The sequence below is a fragment of the Loxodonta africana genome, chromosome 6 (assembly GCF_030014295.1).
Source record: "Loxodonta africana isolate mLoxAfr1 chromosome 6, mLoxAfr1.hap2, whole genome shotgun sequence".
In the NCBI taxonomy this organism is placed as follows: domain Eukaryota; kingdom Metazoa; phylum Chordata; class Mammalia; order Proboscidea; family Elephantidae; genus Loxodonta; species Loxodonta africana.
Window position 1 is genome coordinate 113,899,463 of NC_087347.1, and position 20,649 is coordinate 113,920,111.

The window sequence follows — 20,649 nt, forward strand, 5'->3', positions numbered from 1 at the left end:
GGGAGGCTGAAGATTCTCTGGAGCGAGTGGGACTCTGCAAATACTGAAGAGTGAGCGAACATCTGTGCCAGAATCCGATAACACCTGTTGCTCTTCGGTTTCAAAGGAAGCCCCTAGTCTGGGCTGGAATCAAGCCAGTCTCCCGGTAAGGTGCAGATGGCAGACCCCACTTTTTAGATTGCCCAGAAGTTTGACTTTGTTGGCTAACAAGCGGGGAAAGTCTTTTATAAATAAATCATTTGAGTTAAATGTGATAACTGCGTGTTTCAATATGTAAGTTAAAATGCAAATCCTTTACCTAACCAAGCCTAATGTTCTTTTTTTAGTTGCCGGATTGTAATTATGTTCATACTGCAAATCGTCTACAACTGACTGGTATTAACTTTATGAGCACAAGGTAACATGAAGCATACCCACAAGGAAGAGCTCCCACAGAGAAACGGGTGCTTTTTAGGACATTTGTAAAATGAGGTGGTTTACCGTACTTCATCCTCAGTAAGGCTGAAACAGAAATCTTCAAGACAGGTTACTAAGTCTTTAATACCGAAATTAATTAAAAAAAAATTTTTTTTTTTTAAAATTTAAAAAAGACCAAGTGAGTCTGTACTTGTAAACATTTATTCTCTTGAACTGAAAAAGGCTTGCATCAGCACACATTGTACAGCCTTGCGAATTACACAGAAATTGAAAAAAAGGTTCCTTGTTCATAAGTGCAAAGAATCTTTGATGTCCAGTGATCCGCTGCAGACAACGAAAACAAATTTTAAACCACTGAAGAAGTTTCCAGCACTCACCAAATGCATTTCCTTAGGTGACTAAATAGGATCCACAAGGAGGAGAATGCAACTAAGTGGCATTTACTTATTGGAGGGACACTTAAAAAAAACAAAAGTGTTAAGTATTTTCCTGCTTAGAATGATTTCTACTCCCCTTTGAATCTAAGTGGTCTGATTAAGTGGTGTGAAGAACATAATTTACTTTATACTAATGTTCATGCTACCTAAATGAGTCAGGAAAGGACCTGATGAGGGAGTTCCATGTTTTCTGGAAATTGTTTCTATGTTTAGGGATTCAGGGGAAGAGTAATCTTCTATCTGTGGGCTCTCCTTAGTGATCCCCAACTCCCAAAAAAGACAGTGAACGGTTTTGACTTGGTTGTTCCACTCCTGCATTCTTTCCCCCCCCCAAATTCTAAGTTGGGTCATACTGTGCTGGCTGCAAAAAGAAATACAGGTTGCAACTGGTTATAATCATTTTGAAGGATAATTTGCTGTACAATAGAGCTTTGGATCTGATACAAGAATTTGGAAATAGAAAACAAAATAACTATAAAAGTTAGGAGGCATTTGAACAGCATTTCCTCAGAAAAAGCTGCTAATTCTGTATCATTCCGATGTGGATTCCTACAGTCATTTGGGGCAAAATGCATCTTTCTTCCCCCTTTGCTGGATCACTGGCCTTTCTTCAGAAGCTATAACGCCATGCCCACACGTCCTAGGAGTCTCTATAACGTTAACAGAGCTCCAAACACCAAACCAATCAGAGATGAGAGAGGACAAGGGAATCATAAAGGTGAAGGGGCCGAAGGTGGCTCTGTTACTGAGAACTTGCCCTTTCCAAAATGTGGAAGTCATAGTGCTTCCTGCTTGTTCTCAGCTTAAACTTGTTCACTGAGTTAACTTGTTTCTTCAATGCGTTCTGCGCAGCTGAAATGGACGGGAATGTGGCTAAGACGGTGTATGTGGAGGCCAAGTCACTGGGTTTAGAGCGTTCAGGGTTGACAGTGCTGTCCCCACTGCCACAGCAGAGGGGGTGACGCCGCAGCTGGGGCTGGGACTGAGGGTCCCGGAGCCACCGGATCTTGGCGCCAATTTTAAAAAGTTCTCCAAAAAGCTTCTCGGCTTCCGTTCGAGTTATTCCATCTGGTAATTCAGTAATTTCCAAGACCTTCCCAACAACTAGAATGAAAACGGTATAGAATTAACACATCCTTGTTACCAAAAAGGGATGCTGGTGGCATAGTAGTTAAGAGCTATGTCTGCTAACCAAAGGTCGGCAGTTCGAATCCACCAGGTGCTCCTTAGAAACTCTACGGGGCAGTTTTACTCTGTCCTATAGGGTGGCTATGAGTCCGAATTGACTCGACGGCATTTGTTTTTTTTGGTGTTTACCAAAAGGAGCCGTAGTGGCACAGCGGTTAAGAGCTTGGCTGCTAACCGTAAGGTCGGCAGTTCGAATCCTGTGGTTGCTCCCTGGAAACCCTGTGGGGCAGTTCTGTTCTGTCCTGTAGGGTTGCTTTGAGTCAGAGTTGACTCAACAGTAATGGGTTTTGGTTTGTTACTAAAAAGGTAGGTAAAAAGTACTGTAGACCTAAATGTGAGTAGGAAATGAATAGAATTTTCTGAAACCATTCACATCTACAAAATTGTTATGGCCACCTTTTAAATTATTCCCATGTAACCCTCAGGCAGGGGGTATAAAGCTAACGGTGTTAAGCTACCAGTTGCAGTTTTCACTGACGGCTGCCCATACACAAGGCAGTACTGTACTGTGTACTCTCTAAATTCGGTGTGTGATCTCAGGCAGATTTCTGACCTTCACGGTCCCATTATCAAATAAAGACAATGCACTAACCGCCCCAAGGCTGTTGTGCACAGAAAACTAAGGTACATACTTGAAAGCACTTTCCCATGGGAGCAGCAATATATTTGATCATTCATACTCTCTCTCACGTAAATGTAAGGACTACTCCCTTTCTCAAAGAATACAGAGGTGAAGAGTCACCTGGCAAGGAATTTCGCCCTAACCCGCACAATGCTTCCCCCGTCGGTCCCCTTACCTTCCTAAACCCACCTGAACTGACTATACTCTCACATCTGACATGAGTCAAAATTAGAAGAACGTATCTGAGCATCCTAAGTTTTAGATGGCATCATGTTCTATGGCTCATGGGGAGACTCCAGGAAGAGGAAAAACCATTTCTGTGGGGTGGAACATTTTCAGTGACTGCCAGACTGGTCAACAGTTTGTAGAACCACATCCAGTCGCCCCCCAGAGACACACCTGCTTCTCCTGCGCCTAGGTCAGTGGATGCAGCTTTTTTAGCTTGTTTCCTTCCTCGGTTTCCATGCCTGTTGCCAGGCTGACCCTGGAAACCCACAAGTGGATAAGAAATGAGGTTAAGAATGCTGAAAAATGTGTTTGGAATGTTTAAAAACTTAACACTTAGGCATACTCCATCTGGGTTTTGTACTTCAGCCCCCCAAAAACAATCCCAGGCCTTCTGAATTCTGCTTCTGTGGCAATGGCATCTCTGCCCCTCACGATGACCAGTCACTTGCTGCTTGTCTTTTATAAGCAAGGGTGCCCTAATCTCCTAGCCACCACCCACCTTTGGGGAGCACTAGGGAATTACTGCTCAGCCAAGCGTGCCCCACCTCCCCCCCTGCTCTGCCCTCGGTGGGGCCAGGCATCACGTTTACAAACCAGCAGGCGGAGGCACAGAGCTCTCCTGTGTGTGTGCCCACAGGTGGGGTCAGGGGTACCTCCCACACCCCCAGCAATGGAGGTATGACGTTTGACCAACGAAGCCTAAAAAGTCAGACGGCTGGCTTTCCTACCTGCTGGTTTGGAATGTGTCCATGCAGGACGGCAGGTGGATTGTACTGCAGTGGTTGGCCAAGTAGTGGGTATCTGGTATCTCCTGAAAGTCAATAAAAAATATTTCTATGTTTTTCTCTATTCAGTTATAAAGTTGCTTCCCACAGCTTCCTAAGTTGTTCAAAACAATTAAAATGAACAGGGGAAGATCATGTTTGGGAGAATAAAACAAGTGTAAGTATTGACATGCTTTTTTAAAAGAATTAAGAATTTCCATATTCCTTTCAAGAGCTGGGGTAAGCTTCTGAAAAGACTAATTGCTGTGGTTATTAAGGAGGGTGAGTGGTGGGAACTGGGTGCACAGGGGACAAACAGGGAAAGGTTTCCCTGCATAATTTTTCTTCTTGTATACTTTCTCAAATATTTGATTTTTGAACGATGTCAATGTATTATTCAAAAAATTAAATATATTTTTAAAAAGTGGGTAAAAATGAAAGGTGAAAAAATTGAAGATATGGAAGAGAAAGAATCTGAGAACACTTTATGACACTAAATCCTAACATCCCATATGAAATCCACCAAAATAACTGTAACCACCCATTCCACCCATAGTGGCACTAAAATTCATCTGTTTCTATTTTTAATATAACTTAAATTTCAGGGGAAGAAAAGAACCTGATAAACATTAAGCTCTTTATCATTCTAAATTCACTGTCAACTACTGTAAGTATATGTATTCATACATTTACATATACTCACACATTTTACAGTTTTTTAGTTGTAAAAATATATATAATACAACATTTGCCAATTCAGCACTTTTCAGGCGTACAATTTAATGACATCAATTACATTTTTACACAGTTTTAACCATTGGGTATATTTACATTCAAAGTCCAGGGTCTGTTCTCAACCTCTCTTTAAAGTCTGTATTTATAATTTCAACTTGCTTAGACAGAGTGGCACGGTTCTTAAGTTAGTCATGAGCAAGTGTCCCCTTCCTAAATCAGTAAGTGTGGGGTAGTCAAGATGAAGATCTTCCAATTATTGTTTCACTAAAGCTATCACGTGCTAAGGGCTTAATAAATACTGCTGCAAAAGCTTTGTCCTGGAGAACAGTTAAGTTTTCACTTGTGTTACATTCTCATTTTATTTATTTTTTTATAATTTATTACTCTTTTTTATTATTGTACTTTAGATGAAGGTTTACAAAACAGACTAGCTTCTCATTGAACAATTAGTACACATAACTGTTTTGTTCACTGTACACTGGTTATATTCTCATTTTGTTTTAACCACAAATCCCCAAATTTAGCACCTTCTTTGGAGGGGAATTATGGGTAAGTTGCTAGGAAATCTTATACCTTTTCTCTTAATAGCTTTATAACAGAAGAAGCAAGGTGTGGACTGCCTACCTCACCTTCCGTCCATCGGCTCTTTTCTAATGAACACTGTGAAGGTGCCTGGCGAGCTCCCTGGCAGGACACACCCAAGCCAGCCATGCTCGTTCCCTCCCAAGCTCCAGTTGAAGGGTACAGACATGACAGGGGACTTGGCACTGAGATCAGAGATGTAATGTGACCCATGACAATGCATAAGATTCAATTGTAAATAAATTAGTTAACTGTTACAATAATAAAGTTAAAAAAATTAATAAAGCTCAAAAACTTAGTATTAACAGTATACAAGGAAAGTTGCTTAAAAATTCTGGGAAACCCCTGGACAAGGACACCTAAGATTTAGTCCTTTGGAGCAGCAGTCTTTTCAAATATGGAGATGATGTGAGAAACTGAAGACTGGACACCCTTCCTTACAGGCTGGGTGATGGGCTCCTTTTGGGGGCATTCATACTAGACGATGCATCTCTGTATTACTGTATTGCCACGCACTGTTTCGACGTATTTCTTATAACATGCTTTGTTTTTCTAGATTATTAATTTGTTTGTAGAAAATCTGAAAATAGAGAATTATAAAGGACAAAAGTAAAAACTACTCTGATAATTCCATCCCTGCTAGCATTTTGGTGTGTCTTTTCAGACTCTGTTCTATATACATTCATGTTTGCACATACGTGTGTGTGTATTCTGTAACTTGAAAAAAAAAAAAAAAACAGAAATAATTAACATACAATAAAAGGTAGATCTTTAGTGCTGAGTGTGATGAATTCTGACAATTATAAAAACGTGTAAGATGACCCAAAAAATACATAGAAGATGTCTGCCCCCTGAGAAGTCCTCTCAAGCTCCTTTCTAGTCAGTTCCATGCCCCATTCTCACCACTATCTCATTTCCAACATCACAGATTGGTTTTGCCTGCAGTTGGATGTCATATAATTGTAATCATATAGTATGTATTTTTTTTGGGTCTGGTTTGTTTTCTGCTTGACTCTGAGATTTATCCATGTTGTTGAGTGTCAGTCAACTTGACGGCACTGCATTTGGTTTTTGGTTTGAATGTCAGTAGAATAAAAAGTTTTGGTTTTGTTGCTGAGTAGCATTCCATTTTAAGGACATGCCACAATTTTTTAAATTTATTTTCTTGTTGAAGGCCATTTAGGTCACGTTCAGTTTAAGCTATTATAAAATAAGATTGTTAGAAATACTCTTATACAAGCCTCTGTAGACATATTTCATTTCTCTTGGGTAAATACCTAGAAGTAGAACTGCTGTGGTGTACGGTAAATGATTACATTTTAAGAAACTGCCAAACCTTTTCCCAAAGTGGTTGTGGCATTTTATACTCCCATCACGAATATGTGAGTTTTAGTTGCTCAGTGTCTTCTTCAACATTTGGTATTGGTAGTCTTTTTGATTTAGTCATTCTAGTGCATTTGTGAAGTGATACCTCATTCTGGTCTTAATATTCACCTCCTTAATGACTAATGATGTTGAGCACCTTCGGGGGTTTACTGGACATCTGTTTATCTTCTTTGGTGAAATGTCTGTGTAATTTGTTTTTTAAAATCATTCAACATGTTCTGCATATTAACCCCTTTAATGATCCTTTAAAACAGGATTTCTAGATAGCCGCACAGTATTCCTTATGTGGATACACTATAATTTAACTGATCCTCACTGAGGGACACTTAGGTTGTCTCTGAATTCTTCTGCTATAGAACAAAGTCTTCTGTACATAAATCTTTGTGTGCATTATCCTTAGGATAAATTCCAGGATATAAAATTCAGTTTCCATATTATTTTATATTTGTCTGCTTATGTTTGTTCCTCCAACTAGACTGAGGGTCAATGAGGGCGAGGATTTGGCCTTATCTTTGTAATTAAGGGCACGATATGTTCTTAATAAATGTGTTTTGAATAAACTCTTGATATATGTTGTTCTAATATAGAAATTAGAAATATGGGACAGATACAGAACATTATGTATTACTATAAGGAATAGAACCTTGGCAGCGCAGTGGTTAAGAGCCTCGCTGCTAACCAAAATGTCGGCAGTTCGAACCCACCAGCCACTCCTTGGAAACCCTATGGAACGGTTCTACTCTGCCCTACAGGGTCGCTATGAGTCAGAATTGACTTGATGGCAACAGTTTTTTTTCTTTTTTTGGTTTTATAGGGAATAGATTCTAAGAATAAGTTAAAACCATTTTAATTCTAGTATTTAAATAATTACTGACTGACTCAATAAATTTCAGATCATGTTCTCTGTGAAAATCGGATTTTCCCTTTTAGCTGTGTATCTCATCTCAAAGTAAAGCTTGCTTATAATCAAGACATTTCTAGTGTTTAGCAAGAAGGCGCAAGGAAAAATTACGCCAGTTTCACAAATGAAATTAGAGTCTTAGTGATGAAACATGAAGGCTGCAACTCTGTGTGGTAATGAACACACATATGCTTAATGGAGGTGAAAATGCAGTCCTGACAGACAACTGACAAGTGATTGGCAATGGATGTCTTTAAACTCCTTGAAACTGTGACTAGTTTCACACACACTTACCTTGCCCAGGGACAAAAGGTCTAGAAAACTGGGGTATGATGGAAAGTGGTGGTCCAGAGGGACGTATAGCTTTCAGGGTGGACAGCTGAGCTGGTGCTGGCGACTGAGCTGGTGAAATAATGGGGCTACTGAGTTGAGGGCTGTGCTGTAATTACAATACATCAAGAAAACGAGTCAGCACTTTTGGCAGGCTTTTTGAAAATTTCTTTTGGATAAAAACTTTTTATTCTTCCTGATGGCAAATGTGTACTTACTATAAAAAAGTTCAAGCATTATAGAAATATATGAAATGTGTCATGTCCAAGTCCCAAAGATAAACTCCAGTAATAGATTATTTCTATGCATACGCATTTATACATACATTAAAAAAATGGGGACAGACTGTTCACCCTATTTTTTTAAACTTGCTTTTGTATGTAACAATAATCTTATAGATATTTTTCCATGAGAAAATACATACATTTACCTCATTTTTTCCATGTTAAATGTTATTTTAAATTTTATATTTAAACAATTTCATCCTTAGAGAATAGTTGCAAAATAGTACAAAGAATTCCCAGAATTGCCCAGTGTTAACATTTTATTACACCTGCTTTCTCTCCTGCCCCCTTGAGATATACATACATAGACACGTATGACTATTATTATTTTTTCTGGACTGTTTGAGAGTGAGCTGCATATATGATGCCACCCCTTTATCCCAAAATATTTACTGCCTATTACCTAAAAAAAAAAAAAAAGGGAAAATTTCTTATATAACCACAATAAAATGATCAAAATCAGGATACTAACAACACTATTACTTAATCTGCTTGGTAAAGTACAGAGTCAGAGGAAAAGAGGAAGACCCTCGATGAGATGGATTAACACAGTGGCTGCCAACAATGGGCTCAAGCATAACGATGACTGTGAGGATGGCACAGGACCAGGCAGTGTTTTGTTCTGTTGTACATAGGGTCACCATGAGTCAGAACTGACTTGACGGCACCTAACAACGTTATTTAATCTACAGACTTTATTCGGATTTTCTCAAATGTTATTTTATAGAATGTCCCTCAGTTCGGGTTTGTCTGCTATCTCCATGCCACAAGTAAGTTCATGTGATATAGTCTGGGAAGGAACACCAGAAGCGATGTGGTGTCCTTCTCAATGCATCCTATCCGGAGGAGCGTTATGTCCATCTTCCTCACAGCACTGGTGATGCTCATGTCAATCGCTGGGTTAAAATGGTGTCTACCAGGTTTCTCTATGGCAACATTATTTTTTCCTTTATAGTTATGAGTATCTTATGGAGAAATACTGTATGAAAATATTCTGCTTATCACATTTCTATACTACGTTAGCACTCAGTGATGCTTCTTGCCTAGTGGTTTCTCAGTGGTAATTTCCTAATTCCATCATTCCTTCTACATTTATTAGTCTCCTTTGTGTTCTTCCCCATTTATTGAATTATTTATTTCTATCAGTATTGCCTCAAGGATTTGTATTTTATTCTATGGGTTACCACTCATTTTTATCATTATTTTCATGCCTTAAGTCTTCAAACCTATATCCCTTGCCATGTCCCATCATTCATCCAGCATGCCCCTACTTGATGACACAGCAAGATGTCCTGGGCTCATTTTGTACTTGCCCCACCCCAAAACTGGCCACTGTCATTTCTCCTTTTAGTGGAGACAGGTACTTAGAAGCTACCTTCTGGGTAGTAGGGGGGAGCCTATTCTTTATACCTATTGATGAATGTCAAGACTGTTTCCAATTTTTCAATGTTACAACAGGGAAGCAAAAAATAACCTACTATATATATTTTTGTATACTTGTTCCATAATTCTTACTAGGTAAATCTGCAGAAGTGAATTTGTGGATCAAAGGCTATGAACCTTCCACATTTTGAAAAATGTTATTAAAGTGCATTCCAAAAACAGTTGTACCAATTTACACTACCAAATGCACACCAAGAATGTATACGAGAACTTATAATTGGATATTGCTGCCAACATGTAAACTATTAGTCTTCCTAAATTTTCCCAATTATACTGACAAAAATATTTTTATATTTTCATCTGTTTAATGGCCATTTGGCCTTTTATAGTTTGTGAACTACCTATAAATGACTTTTGCCCTTTTTATTCTGCTATAACTTTGTCATATGTATTGAAATACCTTTTCTCTATTAAAACATATTTTAAAAACCTTTTAATTCTGTAAAGTTTCAAGCATATAAATGTGTAAAGGGTATAACGAACTTCCATGCACCCATCATCCAACTTCAAATGCAGTTCCCCTGCCTGCTGCTGTGTTTTTCCTGAGGTACTTAAAGCAAATCTCAGGTCTCACACCATTTCACTTATAAATATTTCAGTATATAAATACTTCTAACAGATAAGAACTGTCTTTTTACATAATTACAACGCCATCATCACACTAACAACACTAACATATTTAAATATCTTCTTTTTGCGCAAAATCTTTTGACTCTTCAGTATCCAAACAAGATCCATACGTTGCATCTGACTGTTACATCTCTTAAGTCTTCTAATTTGTAACAGTTCTAGCCCCCATTTCAAAATGCCATTTATTTTATTAAAGAAACGGGGCCAATTTCCTCAGTACCATATCCCATATAACTTGTACTCTTTTTTTCGCTTTATTTCCTGTGAATCAGCAGCTAGGCTTAGAGGCCTGATTCGGTTCAGGTTCAATTTTCTGACAAGAGTACAACATAAGTGATGTACTTCCTTCTAAGCCACATTAACCAAAACACCAAACCCACTGCCGTTGAGTTGGCTCTGACTCATAGCGACCCTATAGGACAGAGCAGAACCGCCCCATAGAGTTTCCAAGGAGCGCCTGGTGGATCTGAACTGCCGACCTTTTGGTTATCAGTCGTAGCTCTTAACCACTACGCCACCAGGGTTTCCTACACCACATTAGGAAGCAAATAATGTTTAGAGACCCAACTTTCAGTGCTATGATATTGATCAGTGAATTCAAGCACTGTCTCCTTAATCCATTCACTTTAAAGCCCCCCATACGCCTCTTACCTAATGTTTTTAACACCCGTTATGATCTTTTCCTTGATCCATTATCTCAGTAGGGCTACCACATGGTGATGTTTCTAACTCTACTGCTGTACCTGCATTTATTAGTTGGGCTTCTTCTGTGATGAAGGATGTTCCCTCATCAACTACCTGGCTGCACTAAAGTTCATATGGGAAAGGTAGGATAAATGCTTGATTCTTTTAATTTTAGATCTATTTTCTCTTCTAATTTTTAAGTTAAGAATATTTTAGGTATGTAGAAGTTGGGAAATGATACTTAAATATTGAAAGAAATTGTCTGGATATACAGAACGTCCAAAACTTCTTTAACTCATCTACTGGAGAAGATTTCAAATTCACTGTCGAGCCTTGTTGTTGTTAGTTACTATCCAGTTGGCTCCGACTCACGATCGCTTCATGTACAACAGAACAAAACGTTGCCCGGTCCTGCTCCATCTTCATGATCACTGGCATTCTGGAGTCCATTGTTAGGGCCACTGTGTATTCTGAGTGCTTTCTAGCCTAGAGGGCTCATCCTCCGGCACTATATCGAACAAATGTTCTGTTGTGATCCACAAGGTTTTCAAACAGGTTGCCAGGCTTTTCCTCCTGGTCTTTCTTGCCTGGAAGCTCCACTAAAACCTGTCCCCCATGGGTGACCCTGCTGGTATTTAAAATATCAGTGACATAGATTCCAGCATCATAGCAACAAGCAAGCTGCCACAGTACAACAATCTGACAGATAAGTGGTCAAGTGGTCAAGCCTTACAGTTCGATCTTACTGTTGTGCTGTCAAGTTGATTCTGACTCATTGTGATCCAATGTGACAGAGCAGAATGGCCCCGTAGGCTTTCCTAGGCCGTAATCTTTACGGCAGCAGACTGCCAGGTCTTTTTTCCCATGGAGCAGCTGGTGGGTTCAAACTGCCAACCTTTCGGTTAGCAGCCACCTCAACTTGGCAAGTTTCAATATGATAATGAACAAAAGAAGCATCTTACCTGGACAATATTGTCCACATTGCTAAATTCCACACACTTCGGTCCTCTCTGGTGATCACAGTAATATTTGTTTTGTTTCCACTGGGGGGGTGAGTGGGCACGAGACTGTGGATTGTTGGGTACACTGAGCTGCATCATCACCATTCCTCCACCAGGTGGCGGAGGTGGCACAGCTGAAAAATAGAATTAGACCAGTGTGTTTTAGCAAATAAGCCTGTTATCTTTGAACACCTGGATAACGGCAATAATTTTACATTTCTGAACAAAATCTGACAATTAAATATGTAAGCCAGATTTATGCCCCAGTACTTCATACTGTGTGTGTTTAACAAAGCATTAAAATTGACCCCATACTCAAAAACATCTCATTTATCCTAAAAATAACAGGCCTAGAGTTACTCAGGAAAAGGCAGTTACCTCCTGCAGGGCCCAGTAGACAGGAGCACGGCTGAGATATGATCGAAAAAGGTGTTTCACGTTTTAAAAGAAATTAATTTTAAAACAGGCATTATTATAAATACACCAAGAAAAAAACTGGGAAAAATTAGTACTCTAAACAGATACTGACAGTATAGTCGTCTTTATAGAGAATGAATTAGTGTCGATTATATGCACTGAAAATGTTTGGGACATGGACGTCAGAGAGCACGATTTTAGTTCCCTTAAATGTCTGTCCTATGACTCTGGTAAAATTACATACCTTCTTTTACTCTGTGCTTTCTCATCTGAAAAATGAGGCTAGGAAGGCCTCCTGGCTGACTCCATAGTGTTGTGAGGCTCAGATATGTGTAAAAGCACCATGCTAACTGTACCGTGGAGCTAAATGGACCACTGGGTGATTCATTTCTCTTGGGTACTACTAGTGCCGCAGCATTACTAGTGCTACCAACCACGTCTGTGTAAGGCAGGGTCCTGTGCCCTCCCTCCAGGATGACAGTTTACTACGTAACCTTATGGTAGTTTCCAGCTCTCTAGAAATATAATCAACCTGACTGGCTAGACAAACCATTGAAGGGTTGCCAGCTTAGAGGCGTCTCAAAGTTCTCCTCAGTCACAGCAGCCCGTGCTTGATGCAGCCACTATTAGTCATTTATTCCATCATCTTTTATTATCTGTTTTTCAGGGGTCTATTTACTGTCCACAAATCATTACCATGAAACATGGTATTATGATAAAGGTTTGTATGAGGCACTATGCAAGTACAGATCAAAGTAATAGACTGTCTTTAGGACTGGGGAAGCCTTTGTAGAAGAGTAAGTTTTGAGCCAAATTTTAAGGATGTGCAGGGTTTTGGCAAACAGAGAAGGATGGTGGATGTGGATGGGCACTCCAGGCAGAGGGAAGACCAGTACAAAGGTATTTTTGGCATGAAAAAGCACAGTGTATTCTAAAGACAAAGTTCTGTATGACTACACGATATAACTATAAATACGAGGCTTGCTTGCTAGGGAGTTTAGAGAGGGAAGCCATCCAAATTTTTATTCAGAGGAATGATATAATGAGATTTCTGTTTCAGGATGATAATTTTTGAAACTGTGTGTGTGCTGGAGGCAAGTCGGGGATGGGGGAAACATGAGACAAGCAAATAAGAGATTACTACAAATAAGACATGAAAAGTATTGATCAAAACTAGCAACAATGGGGAAAAAAGGAGGACTAAGATTTGAGGAAATGGTAACTACATGAACGTGGGGCAGGGGCAGAGGGAGTTAATTATGACTTTGAAATTTCTGCCTTAGTCTCTAGGTAGAAGGTGAGGTAAGGGATTCAAGAGGAAGAAGTACGGGTGGGAATACTGTCTGATGTGTCTTTGACACACATCAGGGTATGGATATCCAGTAGGCAGTTGGCCACATAGTCTTCTCGTAAAAATAAGATTTGGGAGATGTTGGCAAAAAGCAGTAGTTGAAGCCTTGAGGGTGGCTGGATCACCCAGGGAAAACTTAAAGAGTACTGAGAGGAGTACCTAGGAGAGGATGTCAGAGTATCCACGCATATAAGGCGCTGGGGGGGAACCGTCCAAGGGACGAGGGTCAGGATGGGAGTGTGGGAGTATTAAAACCCATTGCCGTCGAGTCGATTCCAACTCATAGCGACCCTATAGGATGGAGCAGAACTGCCCCCGTAGAATTTCCAAGGAGCACCTGGTGGTTTCAAACTGCCGACCTTTTGGTTAGCAACCATAGCACTTAACCACTATGCCAGGGTTTCCATGTAGTATTTATTAGTAGTAGTTTAGGAAGACAGTGGCTGAACATGTTAACTGTGATTTAGCATGGCACCCTAAATATCCCAAATATATCTTTGTATATAACAAGTTGAGAATCTTTTTTCTAGAAATGCCTAAGGAACTTAATTTAGCTCTTTCTCAAATGGACAAGCCACTGCATGTCCCCCCCTCTGCCCCACCCAGTCGTGATCTACTCATACCTGTGCACTGGTGGCTCTGAAGCTGTTGGGAAGTGCATGGTGAAGTAGTTCGAGGAAACTGGACTTGTTCTGATCCTGGATGTTGCAAGTAACCTACTGATGAGCTATGGGGGAAAATCAAACACAGAATACTGCACAATGAGATGGAGGTGGTGTGAAGGTTCTCTGCGCAGTCCAGCAATGTTATTTACATAAAATTGCCTTTTGAATTAGTCAGCAGTAAAAGTGAAATCTCATTTAACTCCTTCTTCTAGAAATATAATTAGTTTATTGCATAAAAATCACTATATGCTTACGCAATAGCATTGATTTTTTACAACCAGGAAAAGCCAAACCCTAATTCCATCACTCTTGCAATTTAACAACTTATTTTAAGTATGGCTTTTGTATTGTTCTAATAATTATTTTAAATAGAAAAAAAAAAAAAAAAACTAACTTTATAAAATAAAGACAATTTATTCAGATCTCACTTATATTTTAGAAAAGGGAATATGCAGTTTGATAATAATGAAATCCAGAAAAAACATTTCTTAGAAAATGTACTAAGAAATTCTGACAAATTATAACATAAATACTGAGAAAAACAAACAGCTCTGTTAGTGTAAAACCATTACATTACTGCTGTATTTTTAAACAGTTTTTGAGACTCTAACATGGGATTTGTCATAATATATCTCTAAAGTTTTCTCTTTAGTAAATTCTTTCAGGATAATAGTTTAAAATCATACAGTGATACTATAAATACTTTCCAAGAATTCTCAAATAACCACAAGCCTTAATCTATATATACTAAAACCAAAAACCAACCCACTGCCATCGAGTCAATTTCAAGTCCTAGCGACCCTATAGGACAGAGTAGAACGGTCCCATAGGGTTTCCAAGGATGTAATCTTTAAGGGAGCAGCCTGCAACATCTTTCTCCTACAGAGTGGCTGGGTTTGAACTGCCAACCTTTCAGTTAGCAGCCCAGCACCTTAAACACTGTGTCACCAGGGCTCCTTAATTTACATATAAAATCCTACGATCAGTCTTTTTTCTTCATTTAAACAAGCTCTCTTTAAAAAGTAGTATTTCTTAATCTAGCTTGAACAACTTTTTGTACTTGGACCTCATGTAAATGCATTAAAAATACTACTTTGGATCCAACTACCAAATTATAGAGTAATACAGGGGGACATGTTAAAGACACCATGATGACGCGATCAGTGAAATCCAGGATATGGAAAACCCTATGAATGTGCAAACACATATACAATATTTGCAGGACAGAGGAACATGTACAAATAGTAACTAGAAATTTGATGAAATGAAGGGATTATTGTCAAATATTTTTATTTTTTAAATTTATTTTTTAATGTCAAATATTTTTAGATATGGAATAGTATCATGGTTATGTGGTTTTTTAAAAAGACCGTTAAAAAAAATTTTTTTTTTTATACTGAAATACACCCACTTCTCACTTATTGACATGGTTAGTTCCAAAGACCAGGTTGTTAAGCAAAAATTGATGTTATGTGAAAATGGAGGATGACAACATCAGATCACTACTTAACTGCCAAATTACATCATCATATAACTGCCAATCCACTGAGAATCATGGCCCAGCCAAGTTGACACGTAACCTTAATCATCACAGCCTGTGTTACTCTCACCTCATACCCTGGTGTTCGTTATTGCCAAATGTATGTATGCCATTAATGTGCAAAATAGCTGAATAGATTTTTTACTATTGTTGTAAATGTGAAATGTCGGATAATAAGAGTCAATAAGTGGGTAGTAGGTATACTCAAGAATGAAATAATATGATATCTGGAATTTATTTCAAAATAATATAGGAGGGGGAAGAGGTACAGATTTAGATAAAAACAGATCAGTCATTACTGAAGCTAAGTGATGGGTACCTGCGGTTCAGTACACTTCTGTCTACTTTTATGTTTGTTAAAAATGTCCATAACACAAAGTTAAAACAATATTCTCTAAACCAGGCGGACAATTGACCAATTAATAAAATTAGTACTTTTTTTTTTAGTGGCAGTAACTCAGTGTGGTTCAATAAAAGGGGAGAAGAAAAGAATGTAAAGGAAGGATGTCATAAAAAGGGATTTTGGACCATATGACAAAATGTGAAAATAGTACTTTCTAAAATTGATGCTAATTATGATCAGAATACATTATGTCAGTATTGGCTATCTGTGGAAATACGGCTTAAGAGGTGGTTTGCAAATGTGTTGCTACTGAGCAGAACACAAAGCTCTCCATCAAAAGGTTGTTTTTGTTAGGTGCCGTCGAGTTCATTTTTGACTCAAAGCAACCCACATGATACAACAGAACTACCCCATAGGATTTTCTTGGTTGTAATCTTTCCGGGTGCAGATTGCCAGGTCTTTGTCTCTCAGAGCCACTGGGTGGGTTCAAACTGCCAACCTTTCAGTTAGTAGTCGTGCACTTAACCACTGTGCCACCAGGGCTCCTTCCACCAAATGGTAGTTTTTTTTAAGGCTCTGTTCTAACTGGTGTAAAAGCTCCCGTGGGCCATGCAGTGTCCCTTACCCTGATCTTGTTTACTAAGCACATTCTATTTACTCAAGTTCTGAGGCACGTGGGTGAAAGCAACGCATCCTAAATAGAGGGGAGAATATTCAGTTCACTGAGACGAGCAATATATCCCATATTATTAAACAACAAAGTGCTACTCCAGTTTACCACTGTAGTAGGCTTTAGTTTTAATTACTATAGATCAGTTTTCTAGCCTTAGATTTCCCCTTAGGTAAATGAATAAAAATCAAGTTCCAGAATTATAAAACTGAGTTCTAGGTCTCTACTAATCCCCCTCAAGAGACATACAGACACTTCAAGGGACAGAGACTGGGCGATGAGCCATCTTCTTAAATCTCTTAAATGCTCTATGTTCAATTATCACCTAATTTGCCTTCTACAAAGGCAGAAATAGAACATGCTACAAAAAAGAAAACTATAAGCTTCAGTCTTTAAATACCAATCTCATTTTAAAGATACAAATATTAGTAAAATATATCAGGAAAAAAAAGGGACAACTTTGTAGTAACCCCAAAGAAGATTTTTTGGAAGATAGAAAGAAAAGGGCTTTTTAAAGTTAAAAAACCAGGCCTGGTCCTTAAAGAAGTTCATAGTCTATCCTTGAACAGGAAAATAAACATCACACACAGTAACCCATTTAGTCCCATACTTCCCTGAAAAGTCCTGACTTAAAAAACGACTTTCAAAGGTATTAGAGTATACTGCATCAAAAATTAGTCTCACCATTTATACTAAGTGTTTGGTCAAACTTTCCAGGAGCTGCCTCTTCTCAGTGATTGGTCTAGCCAGTCAAATTGCTAAGAAATGCCTCTGTCCAGGATCACTGGAGGTTGATGAATGACATAAGATGAACAAGTTTCTTTTTCTGGGTTTTCTATAATGTTTATCTTATTCCTACAAGACTCTATAATTCAAAAGGAAAATTTCCTTTCCCTCAAGTCACTTATTTTCTCATTCTTGCTGTGTTTTGGAATGTAAAAGCCATGATGGAAAACACAACAACACATTATATGCATATTTTTAAGATCAGAAGCCTACTATAGCGTGCCACAGGGTGAAGAATTTTTATATGTAATATGACCATTTATGAATGTTTAGAATAGGACTTTTAAGAGAGAGTACTGATGCCACTTTGATTAGACCATGATAGTCATTTGATAGACCATAGTACAAATGGAAATTAATGCTTGGCATTAAGATATGTTGTTGTTAGGTGCCTCTGAATTGGTTCTGACTCTTAGTGGCACTATGCACAACAGAACGGAACACCACCCGCTCCTGTGCCATCCTCACAGTTGTTGCTATGTTTGAGCCCATTTTTGTAGCCACTGTGTCAATCCATCTTGTTGAGGGCCTTCCTCTGTTTTGCCTACCCTCTACTTTACCAAGCATGATACCGTCACTAGATATTCTTGCAAATTCAAGTGATGTTACATTGCTATCTATTTTGATGGCTTCTGTCATTTTATACTTAACCTAGTGGGAAGTGCCATGGATCTAGATGCCAGAGGCAGCATGGATTTGAGTCCAAACTCTACTTTTTATTTGCTGTATGATTCTGAGCATGTTATTTAAACCTCAGCTCGCTCATCAATGAACATGTGATTAACACCTGTTTTACCAAACTTTTAAGGTTACTCTGAGGTTTAAAAGTAGTAATATTTATGAAAATAGTTTTTAAAACAGTAAATTACCACCTTCAAACCTCGATTAAAGAACTCTAGAATAAAAGATTTGGCCAGAGAAGTTACAATACAAATAGTTAGATGCAAAGAGACAAACTACAATGAGATTTATGAAATGTAAAACAATGGAAGAGAGTCAGTACCTACTAGAACTGTAAATCGAAGTTTTCACCAGTATGTACCAAGACTTTGAAAACAGTCATATTAATTCCTCTGTAAGGAATAAAATAAAAAAGTATACATAACCTAAATGTTCTGCATTAGGCTAAAGAAATTATTGTATGTTCAAAAACAGAACCCTTAAAGTTATATTTAAGAAGAAATTTTTAATGTCATGAAAAAAATAACTTGTTAGGCCAAATGAACAAAATATATACAGTAGGAGCTCAACTATCATTAAAACTGTATGTGAAGAGAAAAAAAACTGAGACAAAAATATTAACATGTCAACTGTGGGAATATCGCTGATCCCTGATCATTTACACATTTTTTTGTATTTTCTAAAAAGGTACACATACATTTTGCAATTATAAAAAGCAAACAGCAACAAAAGGGTAAATACGTACTGTATGATCCTACTTACATGAAATGCCCAGAAGAGGCAAATGCATGGAGGCAAAAACAGATTAGTGATTACTGGAGGCGGGGGGTGGTGGGTGGGGGGTGGGAGGAAGGAATGGGGGGGTTACTGCTTATGAGTTTCTGTTTGAGGTGCTGAACAAGTTTTAGAAATAGTGGTGATAGCTGCTCAACAATGTAAATGTAATGAATGTCACTGAATTGTATACTTAAAAAATGGCTAAAATGGCAAATTTTATGCTATACATATTTTCCAACAATAAAAATGCCCTATGATAATGGACAGAAATGTTTGGCTTTTAAATGTTGTATCACAGACAGTCTGAATCTGCTTCGAATATCTTCAGCAGATGTTTGAATACTGCTGGCTGGAGATGGTTTTACTGATATTCTGTAATATAAACCTTTAATTCCCTTGAGGGTCAGACTCAGCCAGGCTCGCTGTCTATGAAAGAATGTACTAGTTTTCTGCCTCAAAAACTTTCTGCAAGTCAAGGTGATTTCTGCCTTATAAATTTTGTGATGAGCGACAATATACACGAATTCTTGACTAATCAGAATTTGACCAAACCATACTCTCAGTTAATAATGATAATAAATGTCAAATAAAACTTTTATTGTACAATACTTTGATTTTCCCTTAAATGCTAAGGACTAACTCATCCAGGCTTTTTTGGGTGAATACTCATATTCATAGCAAGGTTCACTTATAGCTTACCTATTCCCAAATGTGAAATATTTTACAAAGAATAGAAAAAATGTATTAAAACAGCCAAAAAAAGGAAAAGAAAAAAAAAAAAAAAAGAAAAAGAAAAAGATTGCAGCAAGGACACTGGGATAATATTGCTTCTGGAGCATTGAATCTAGCTTTGTGTTTCCTGGCAGCTAAGGCAAAATTGTGAGCTCAGAGGATTATACAACTCTGCCAGGATGATAAGGGAAGCTAGCATTTAAGCCTCTGGCAGGTGTTGGATTACAGGCACAAATATCATAATTGTATTCCACCATGAATTTGAAGCATGTAGATAATTATAATGAGTTCCTGGTGGTGCAAACAGTTAAGCGCTCAGCTACTAACTGAAAAGTTGGCAGTTCAAATACACCCAGAGGCACCTCAGAAGAAAGGCCTGTCAATCTACTTCGGAGAGATCACAGCCATTGAAAGTCCTATGGAGTGCAGTTCTACTCTGAAACACAAAGGGTGATACGAGCTGCAATTGTCTCAGTGACGACTGGTTTGGTTCTTTCTGGTTATTAGTTAATTATACAGGACTCCAGTGCTGATATCAGACATGAGACACAGTTCATATGTTACTAGGAAACTTAGGGCTAGTAGTCTTGTCCGAAGACAGGGTCATTTCCATTTAACAAACAGGCAGGATGCAGAAGTACCTATAGGTAAGGCTAACGTTTTTCTTAAAGATGGGGTTTGAACTTGTAAAAAAGTTCTTGCATGAGACCCAAGAGTTGACACTACATACTTCATGGAAAAGATAGCTTTGGCTTGAGAAGTCATAAGGGCAGCTGTCATCAAGCACTGTCAACCACAAAAACTCTCTGAGGCTTTTGTGAGAATGACTAATTTTGAGAAGGGCCATATCCTGACCAGCCTGTCAGGATGAGCAAGCTATCGTCAGTGCACCTGTTAGATGTATCGCTTTTAGTAGCTCATTTAAGCCTTAGGAAACATCTGCCAATAAGAATTTTAGTTTTAGTACAGCTGATCCTAAAAGCTGTTCTTTTTGGCAACAATTTAGCTACTTCTTCAGTCTGCTCCCAGAATGGTATCATGAAAGCGTCACTGGC

The 20,649-nt window shown here is 38.4% G+C and overlaps 1 protein-coding gene across 11 annotated transcripts in view; it reads right to left on the bottom strand.

Annotated features, from left to right (window-relative positions):
- Positions 1 to 602: 602 nt before the first annotated feature.
- The window catches only part of R3HDM1 (R3H domain containing 1), a 108,131-nt gene continuing 88,084 nt past the window's right edge, over positions 603 to 20,649 (bottom strand). For 9 of the 11 annotated variants that reach the window (XM_010586342.3, XM_010586340.3, XM_023543003.2 and 6 more), the window contains 6 exons: positions 14,024 to 14,127; positions 11,594 to 11,766; positions 7,555 to 7,699; positions 3,621 to 3,703; positions 3,064 to 3,148; positions 603 to 1,958 (listed from right to left, as the gene is read on the bottom strand). In XM_010586342.3, coding sequence (XP_010584644.2) covers positions 1,597 to 1,958; positions 3,064 to 3,148; positions 3,621 to 3,703; positions 7,555 to 7,699; positions 11,594 to 11,766; positions 14,024 to 14,127 — 952 coding nt within the window. In that variant the 3' untranslated portion in view covers positions 603 to 1,596. Of the gene's footprint in view, positions 1,959 to 3,063; positions 3,149 to 3,620; positions 3,704 to 5,015; positions 5,159 to 7,554; positions 7,700 to 11,593; positions 11,767 to 14,023; positions 14,128 to 20,649 lie in introns of all 11 variants that reach the window. The other 2 variants (XM_064287265.1, XM_064287266.1) reach the window with 2 other exon arrangements.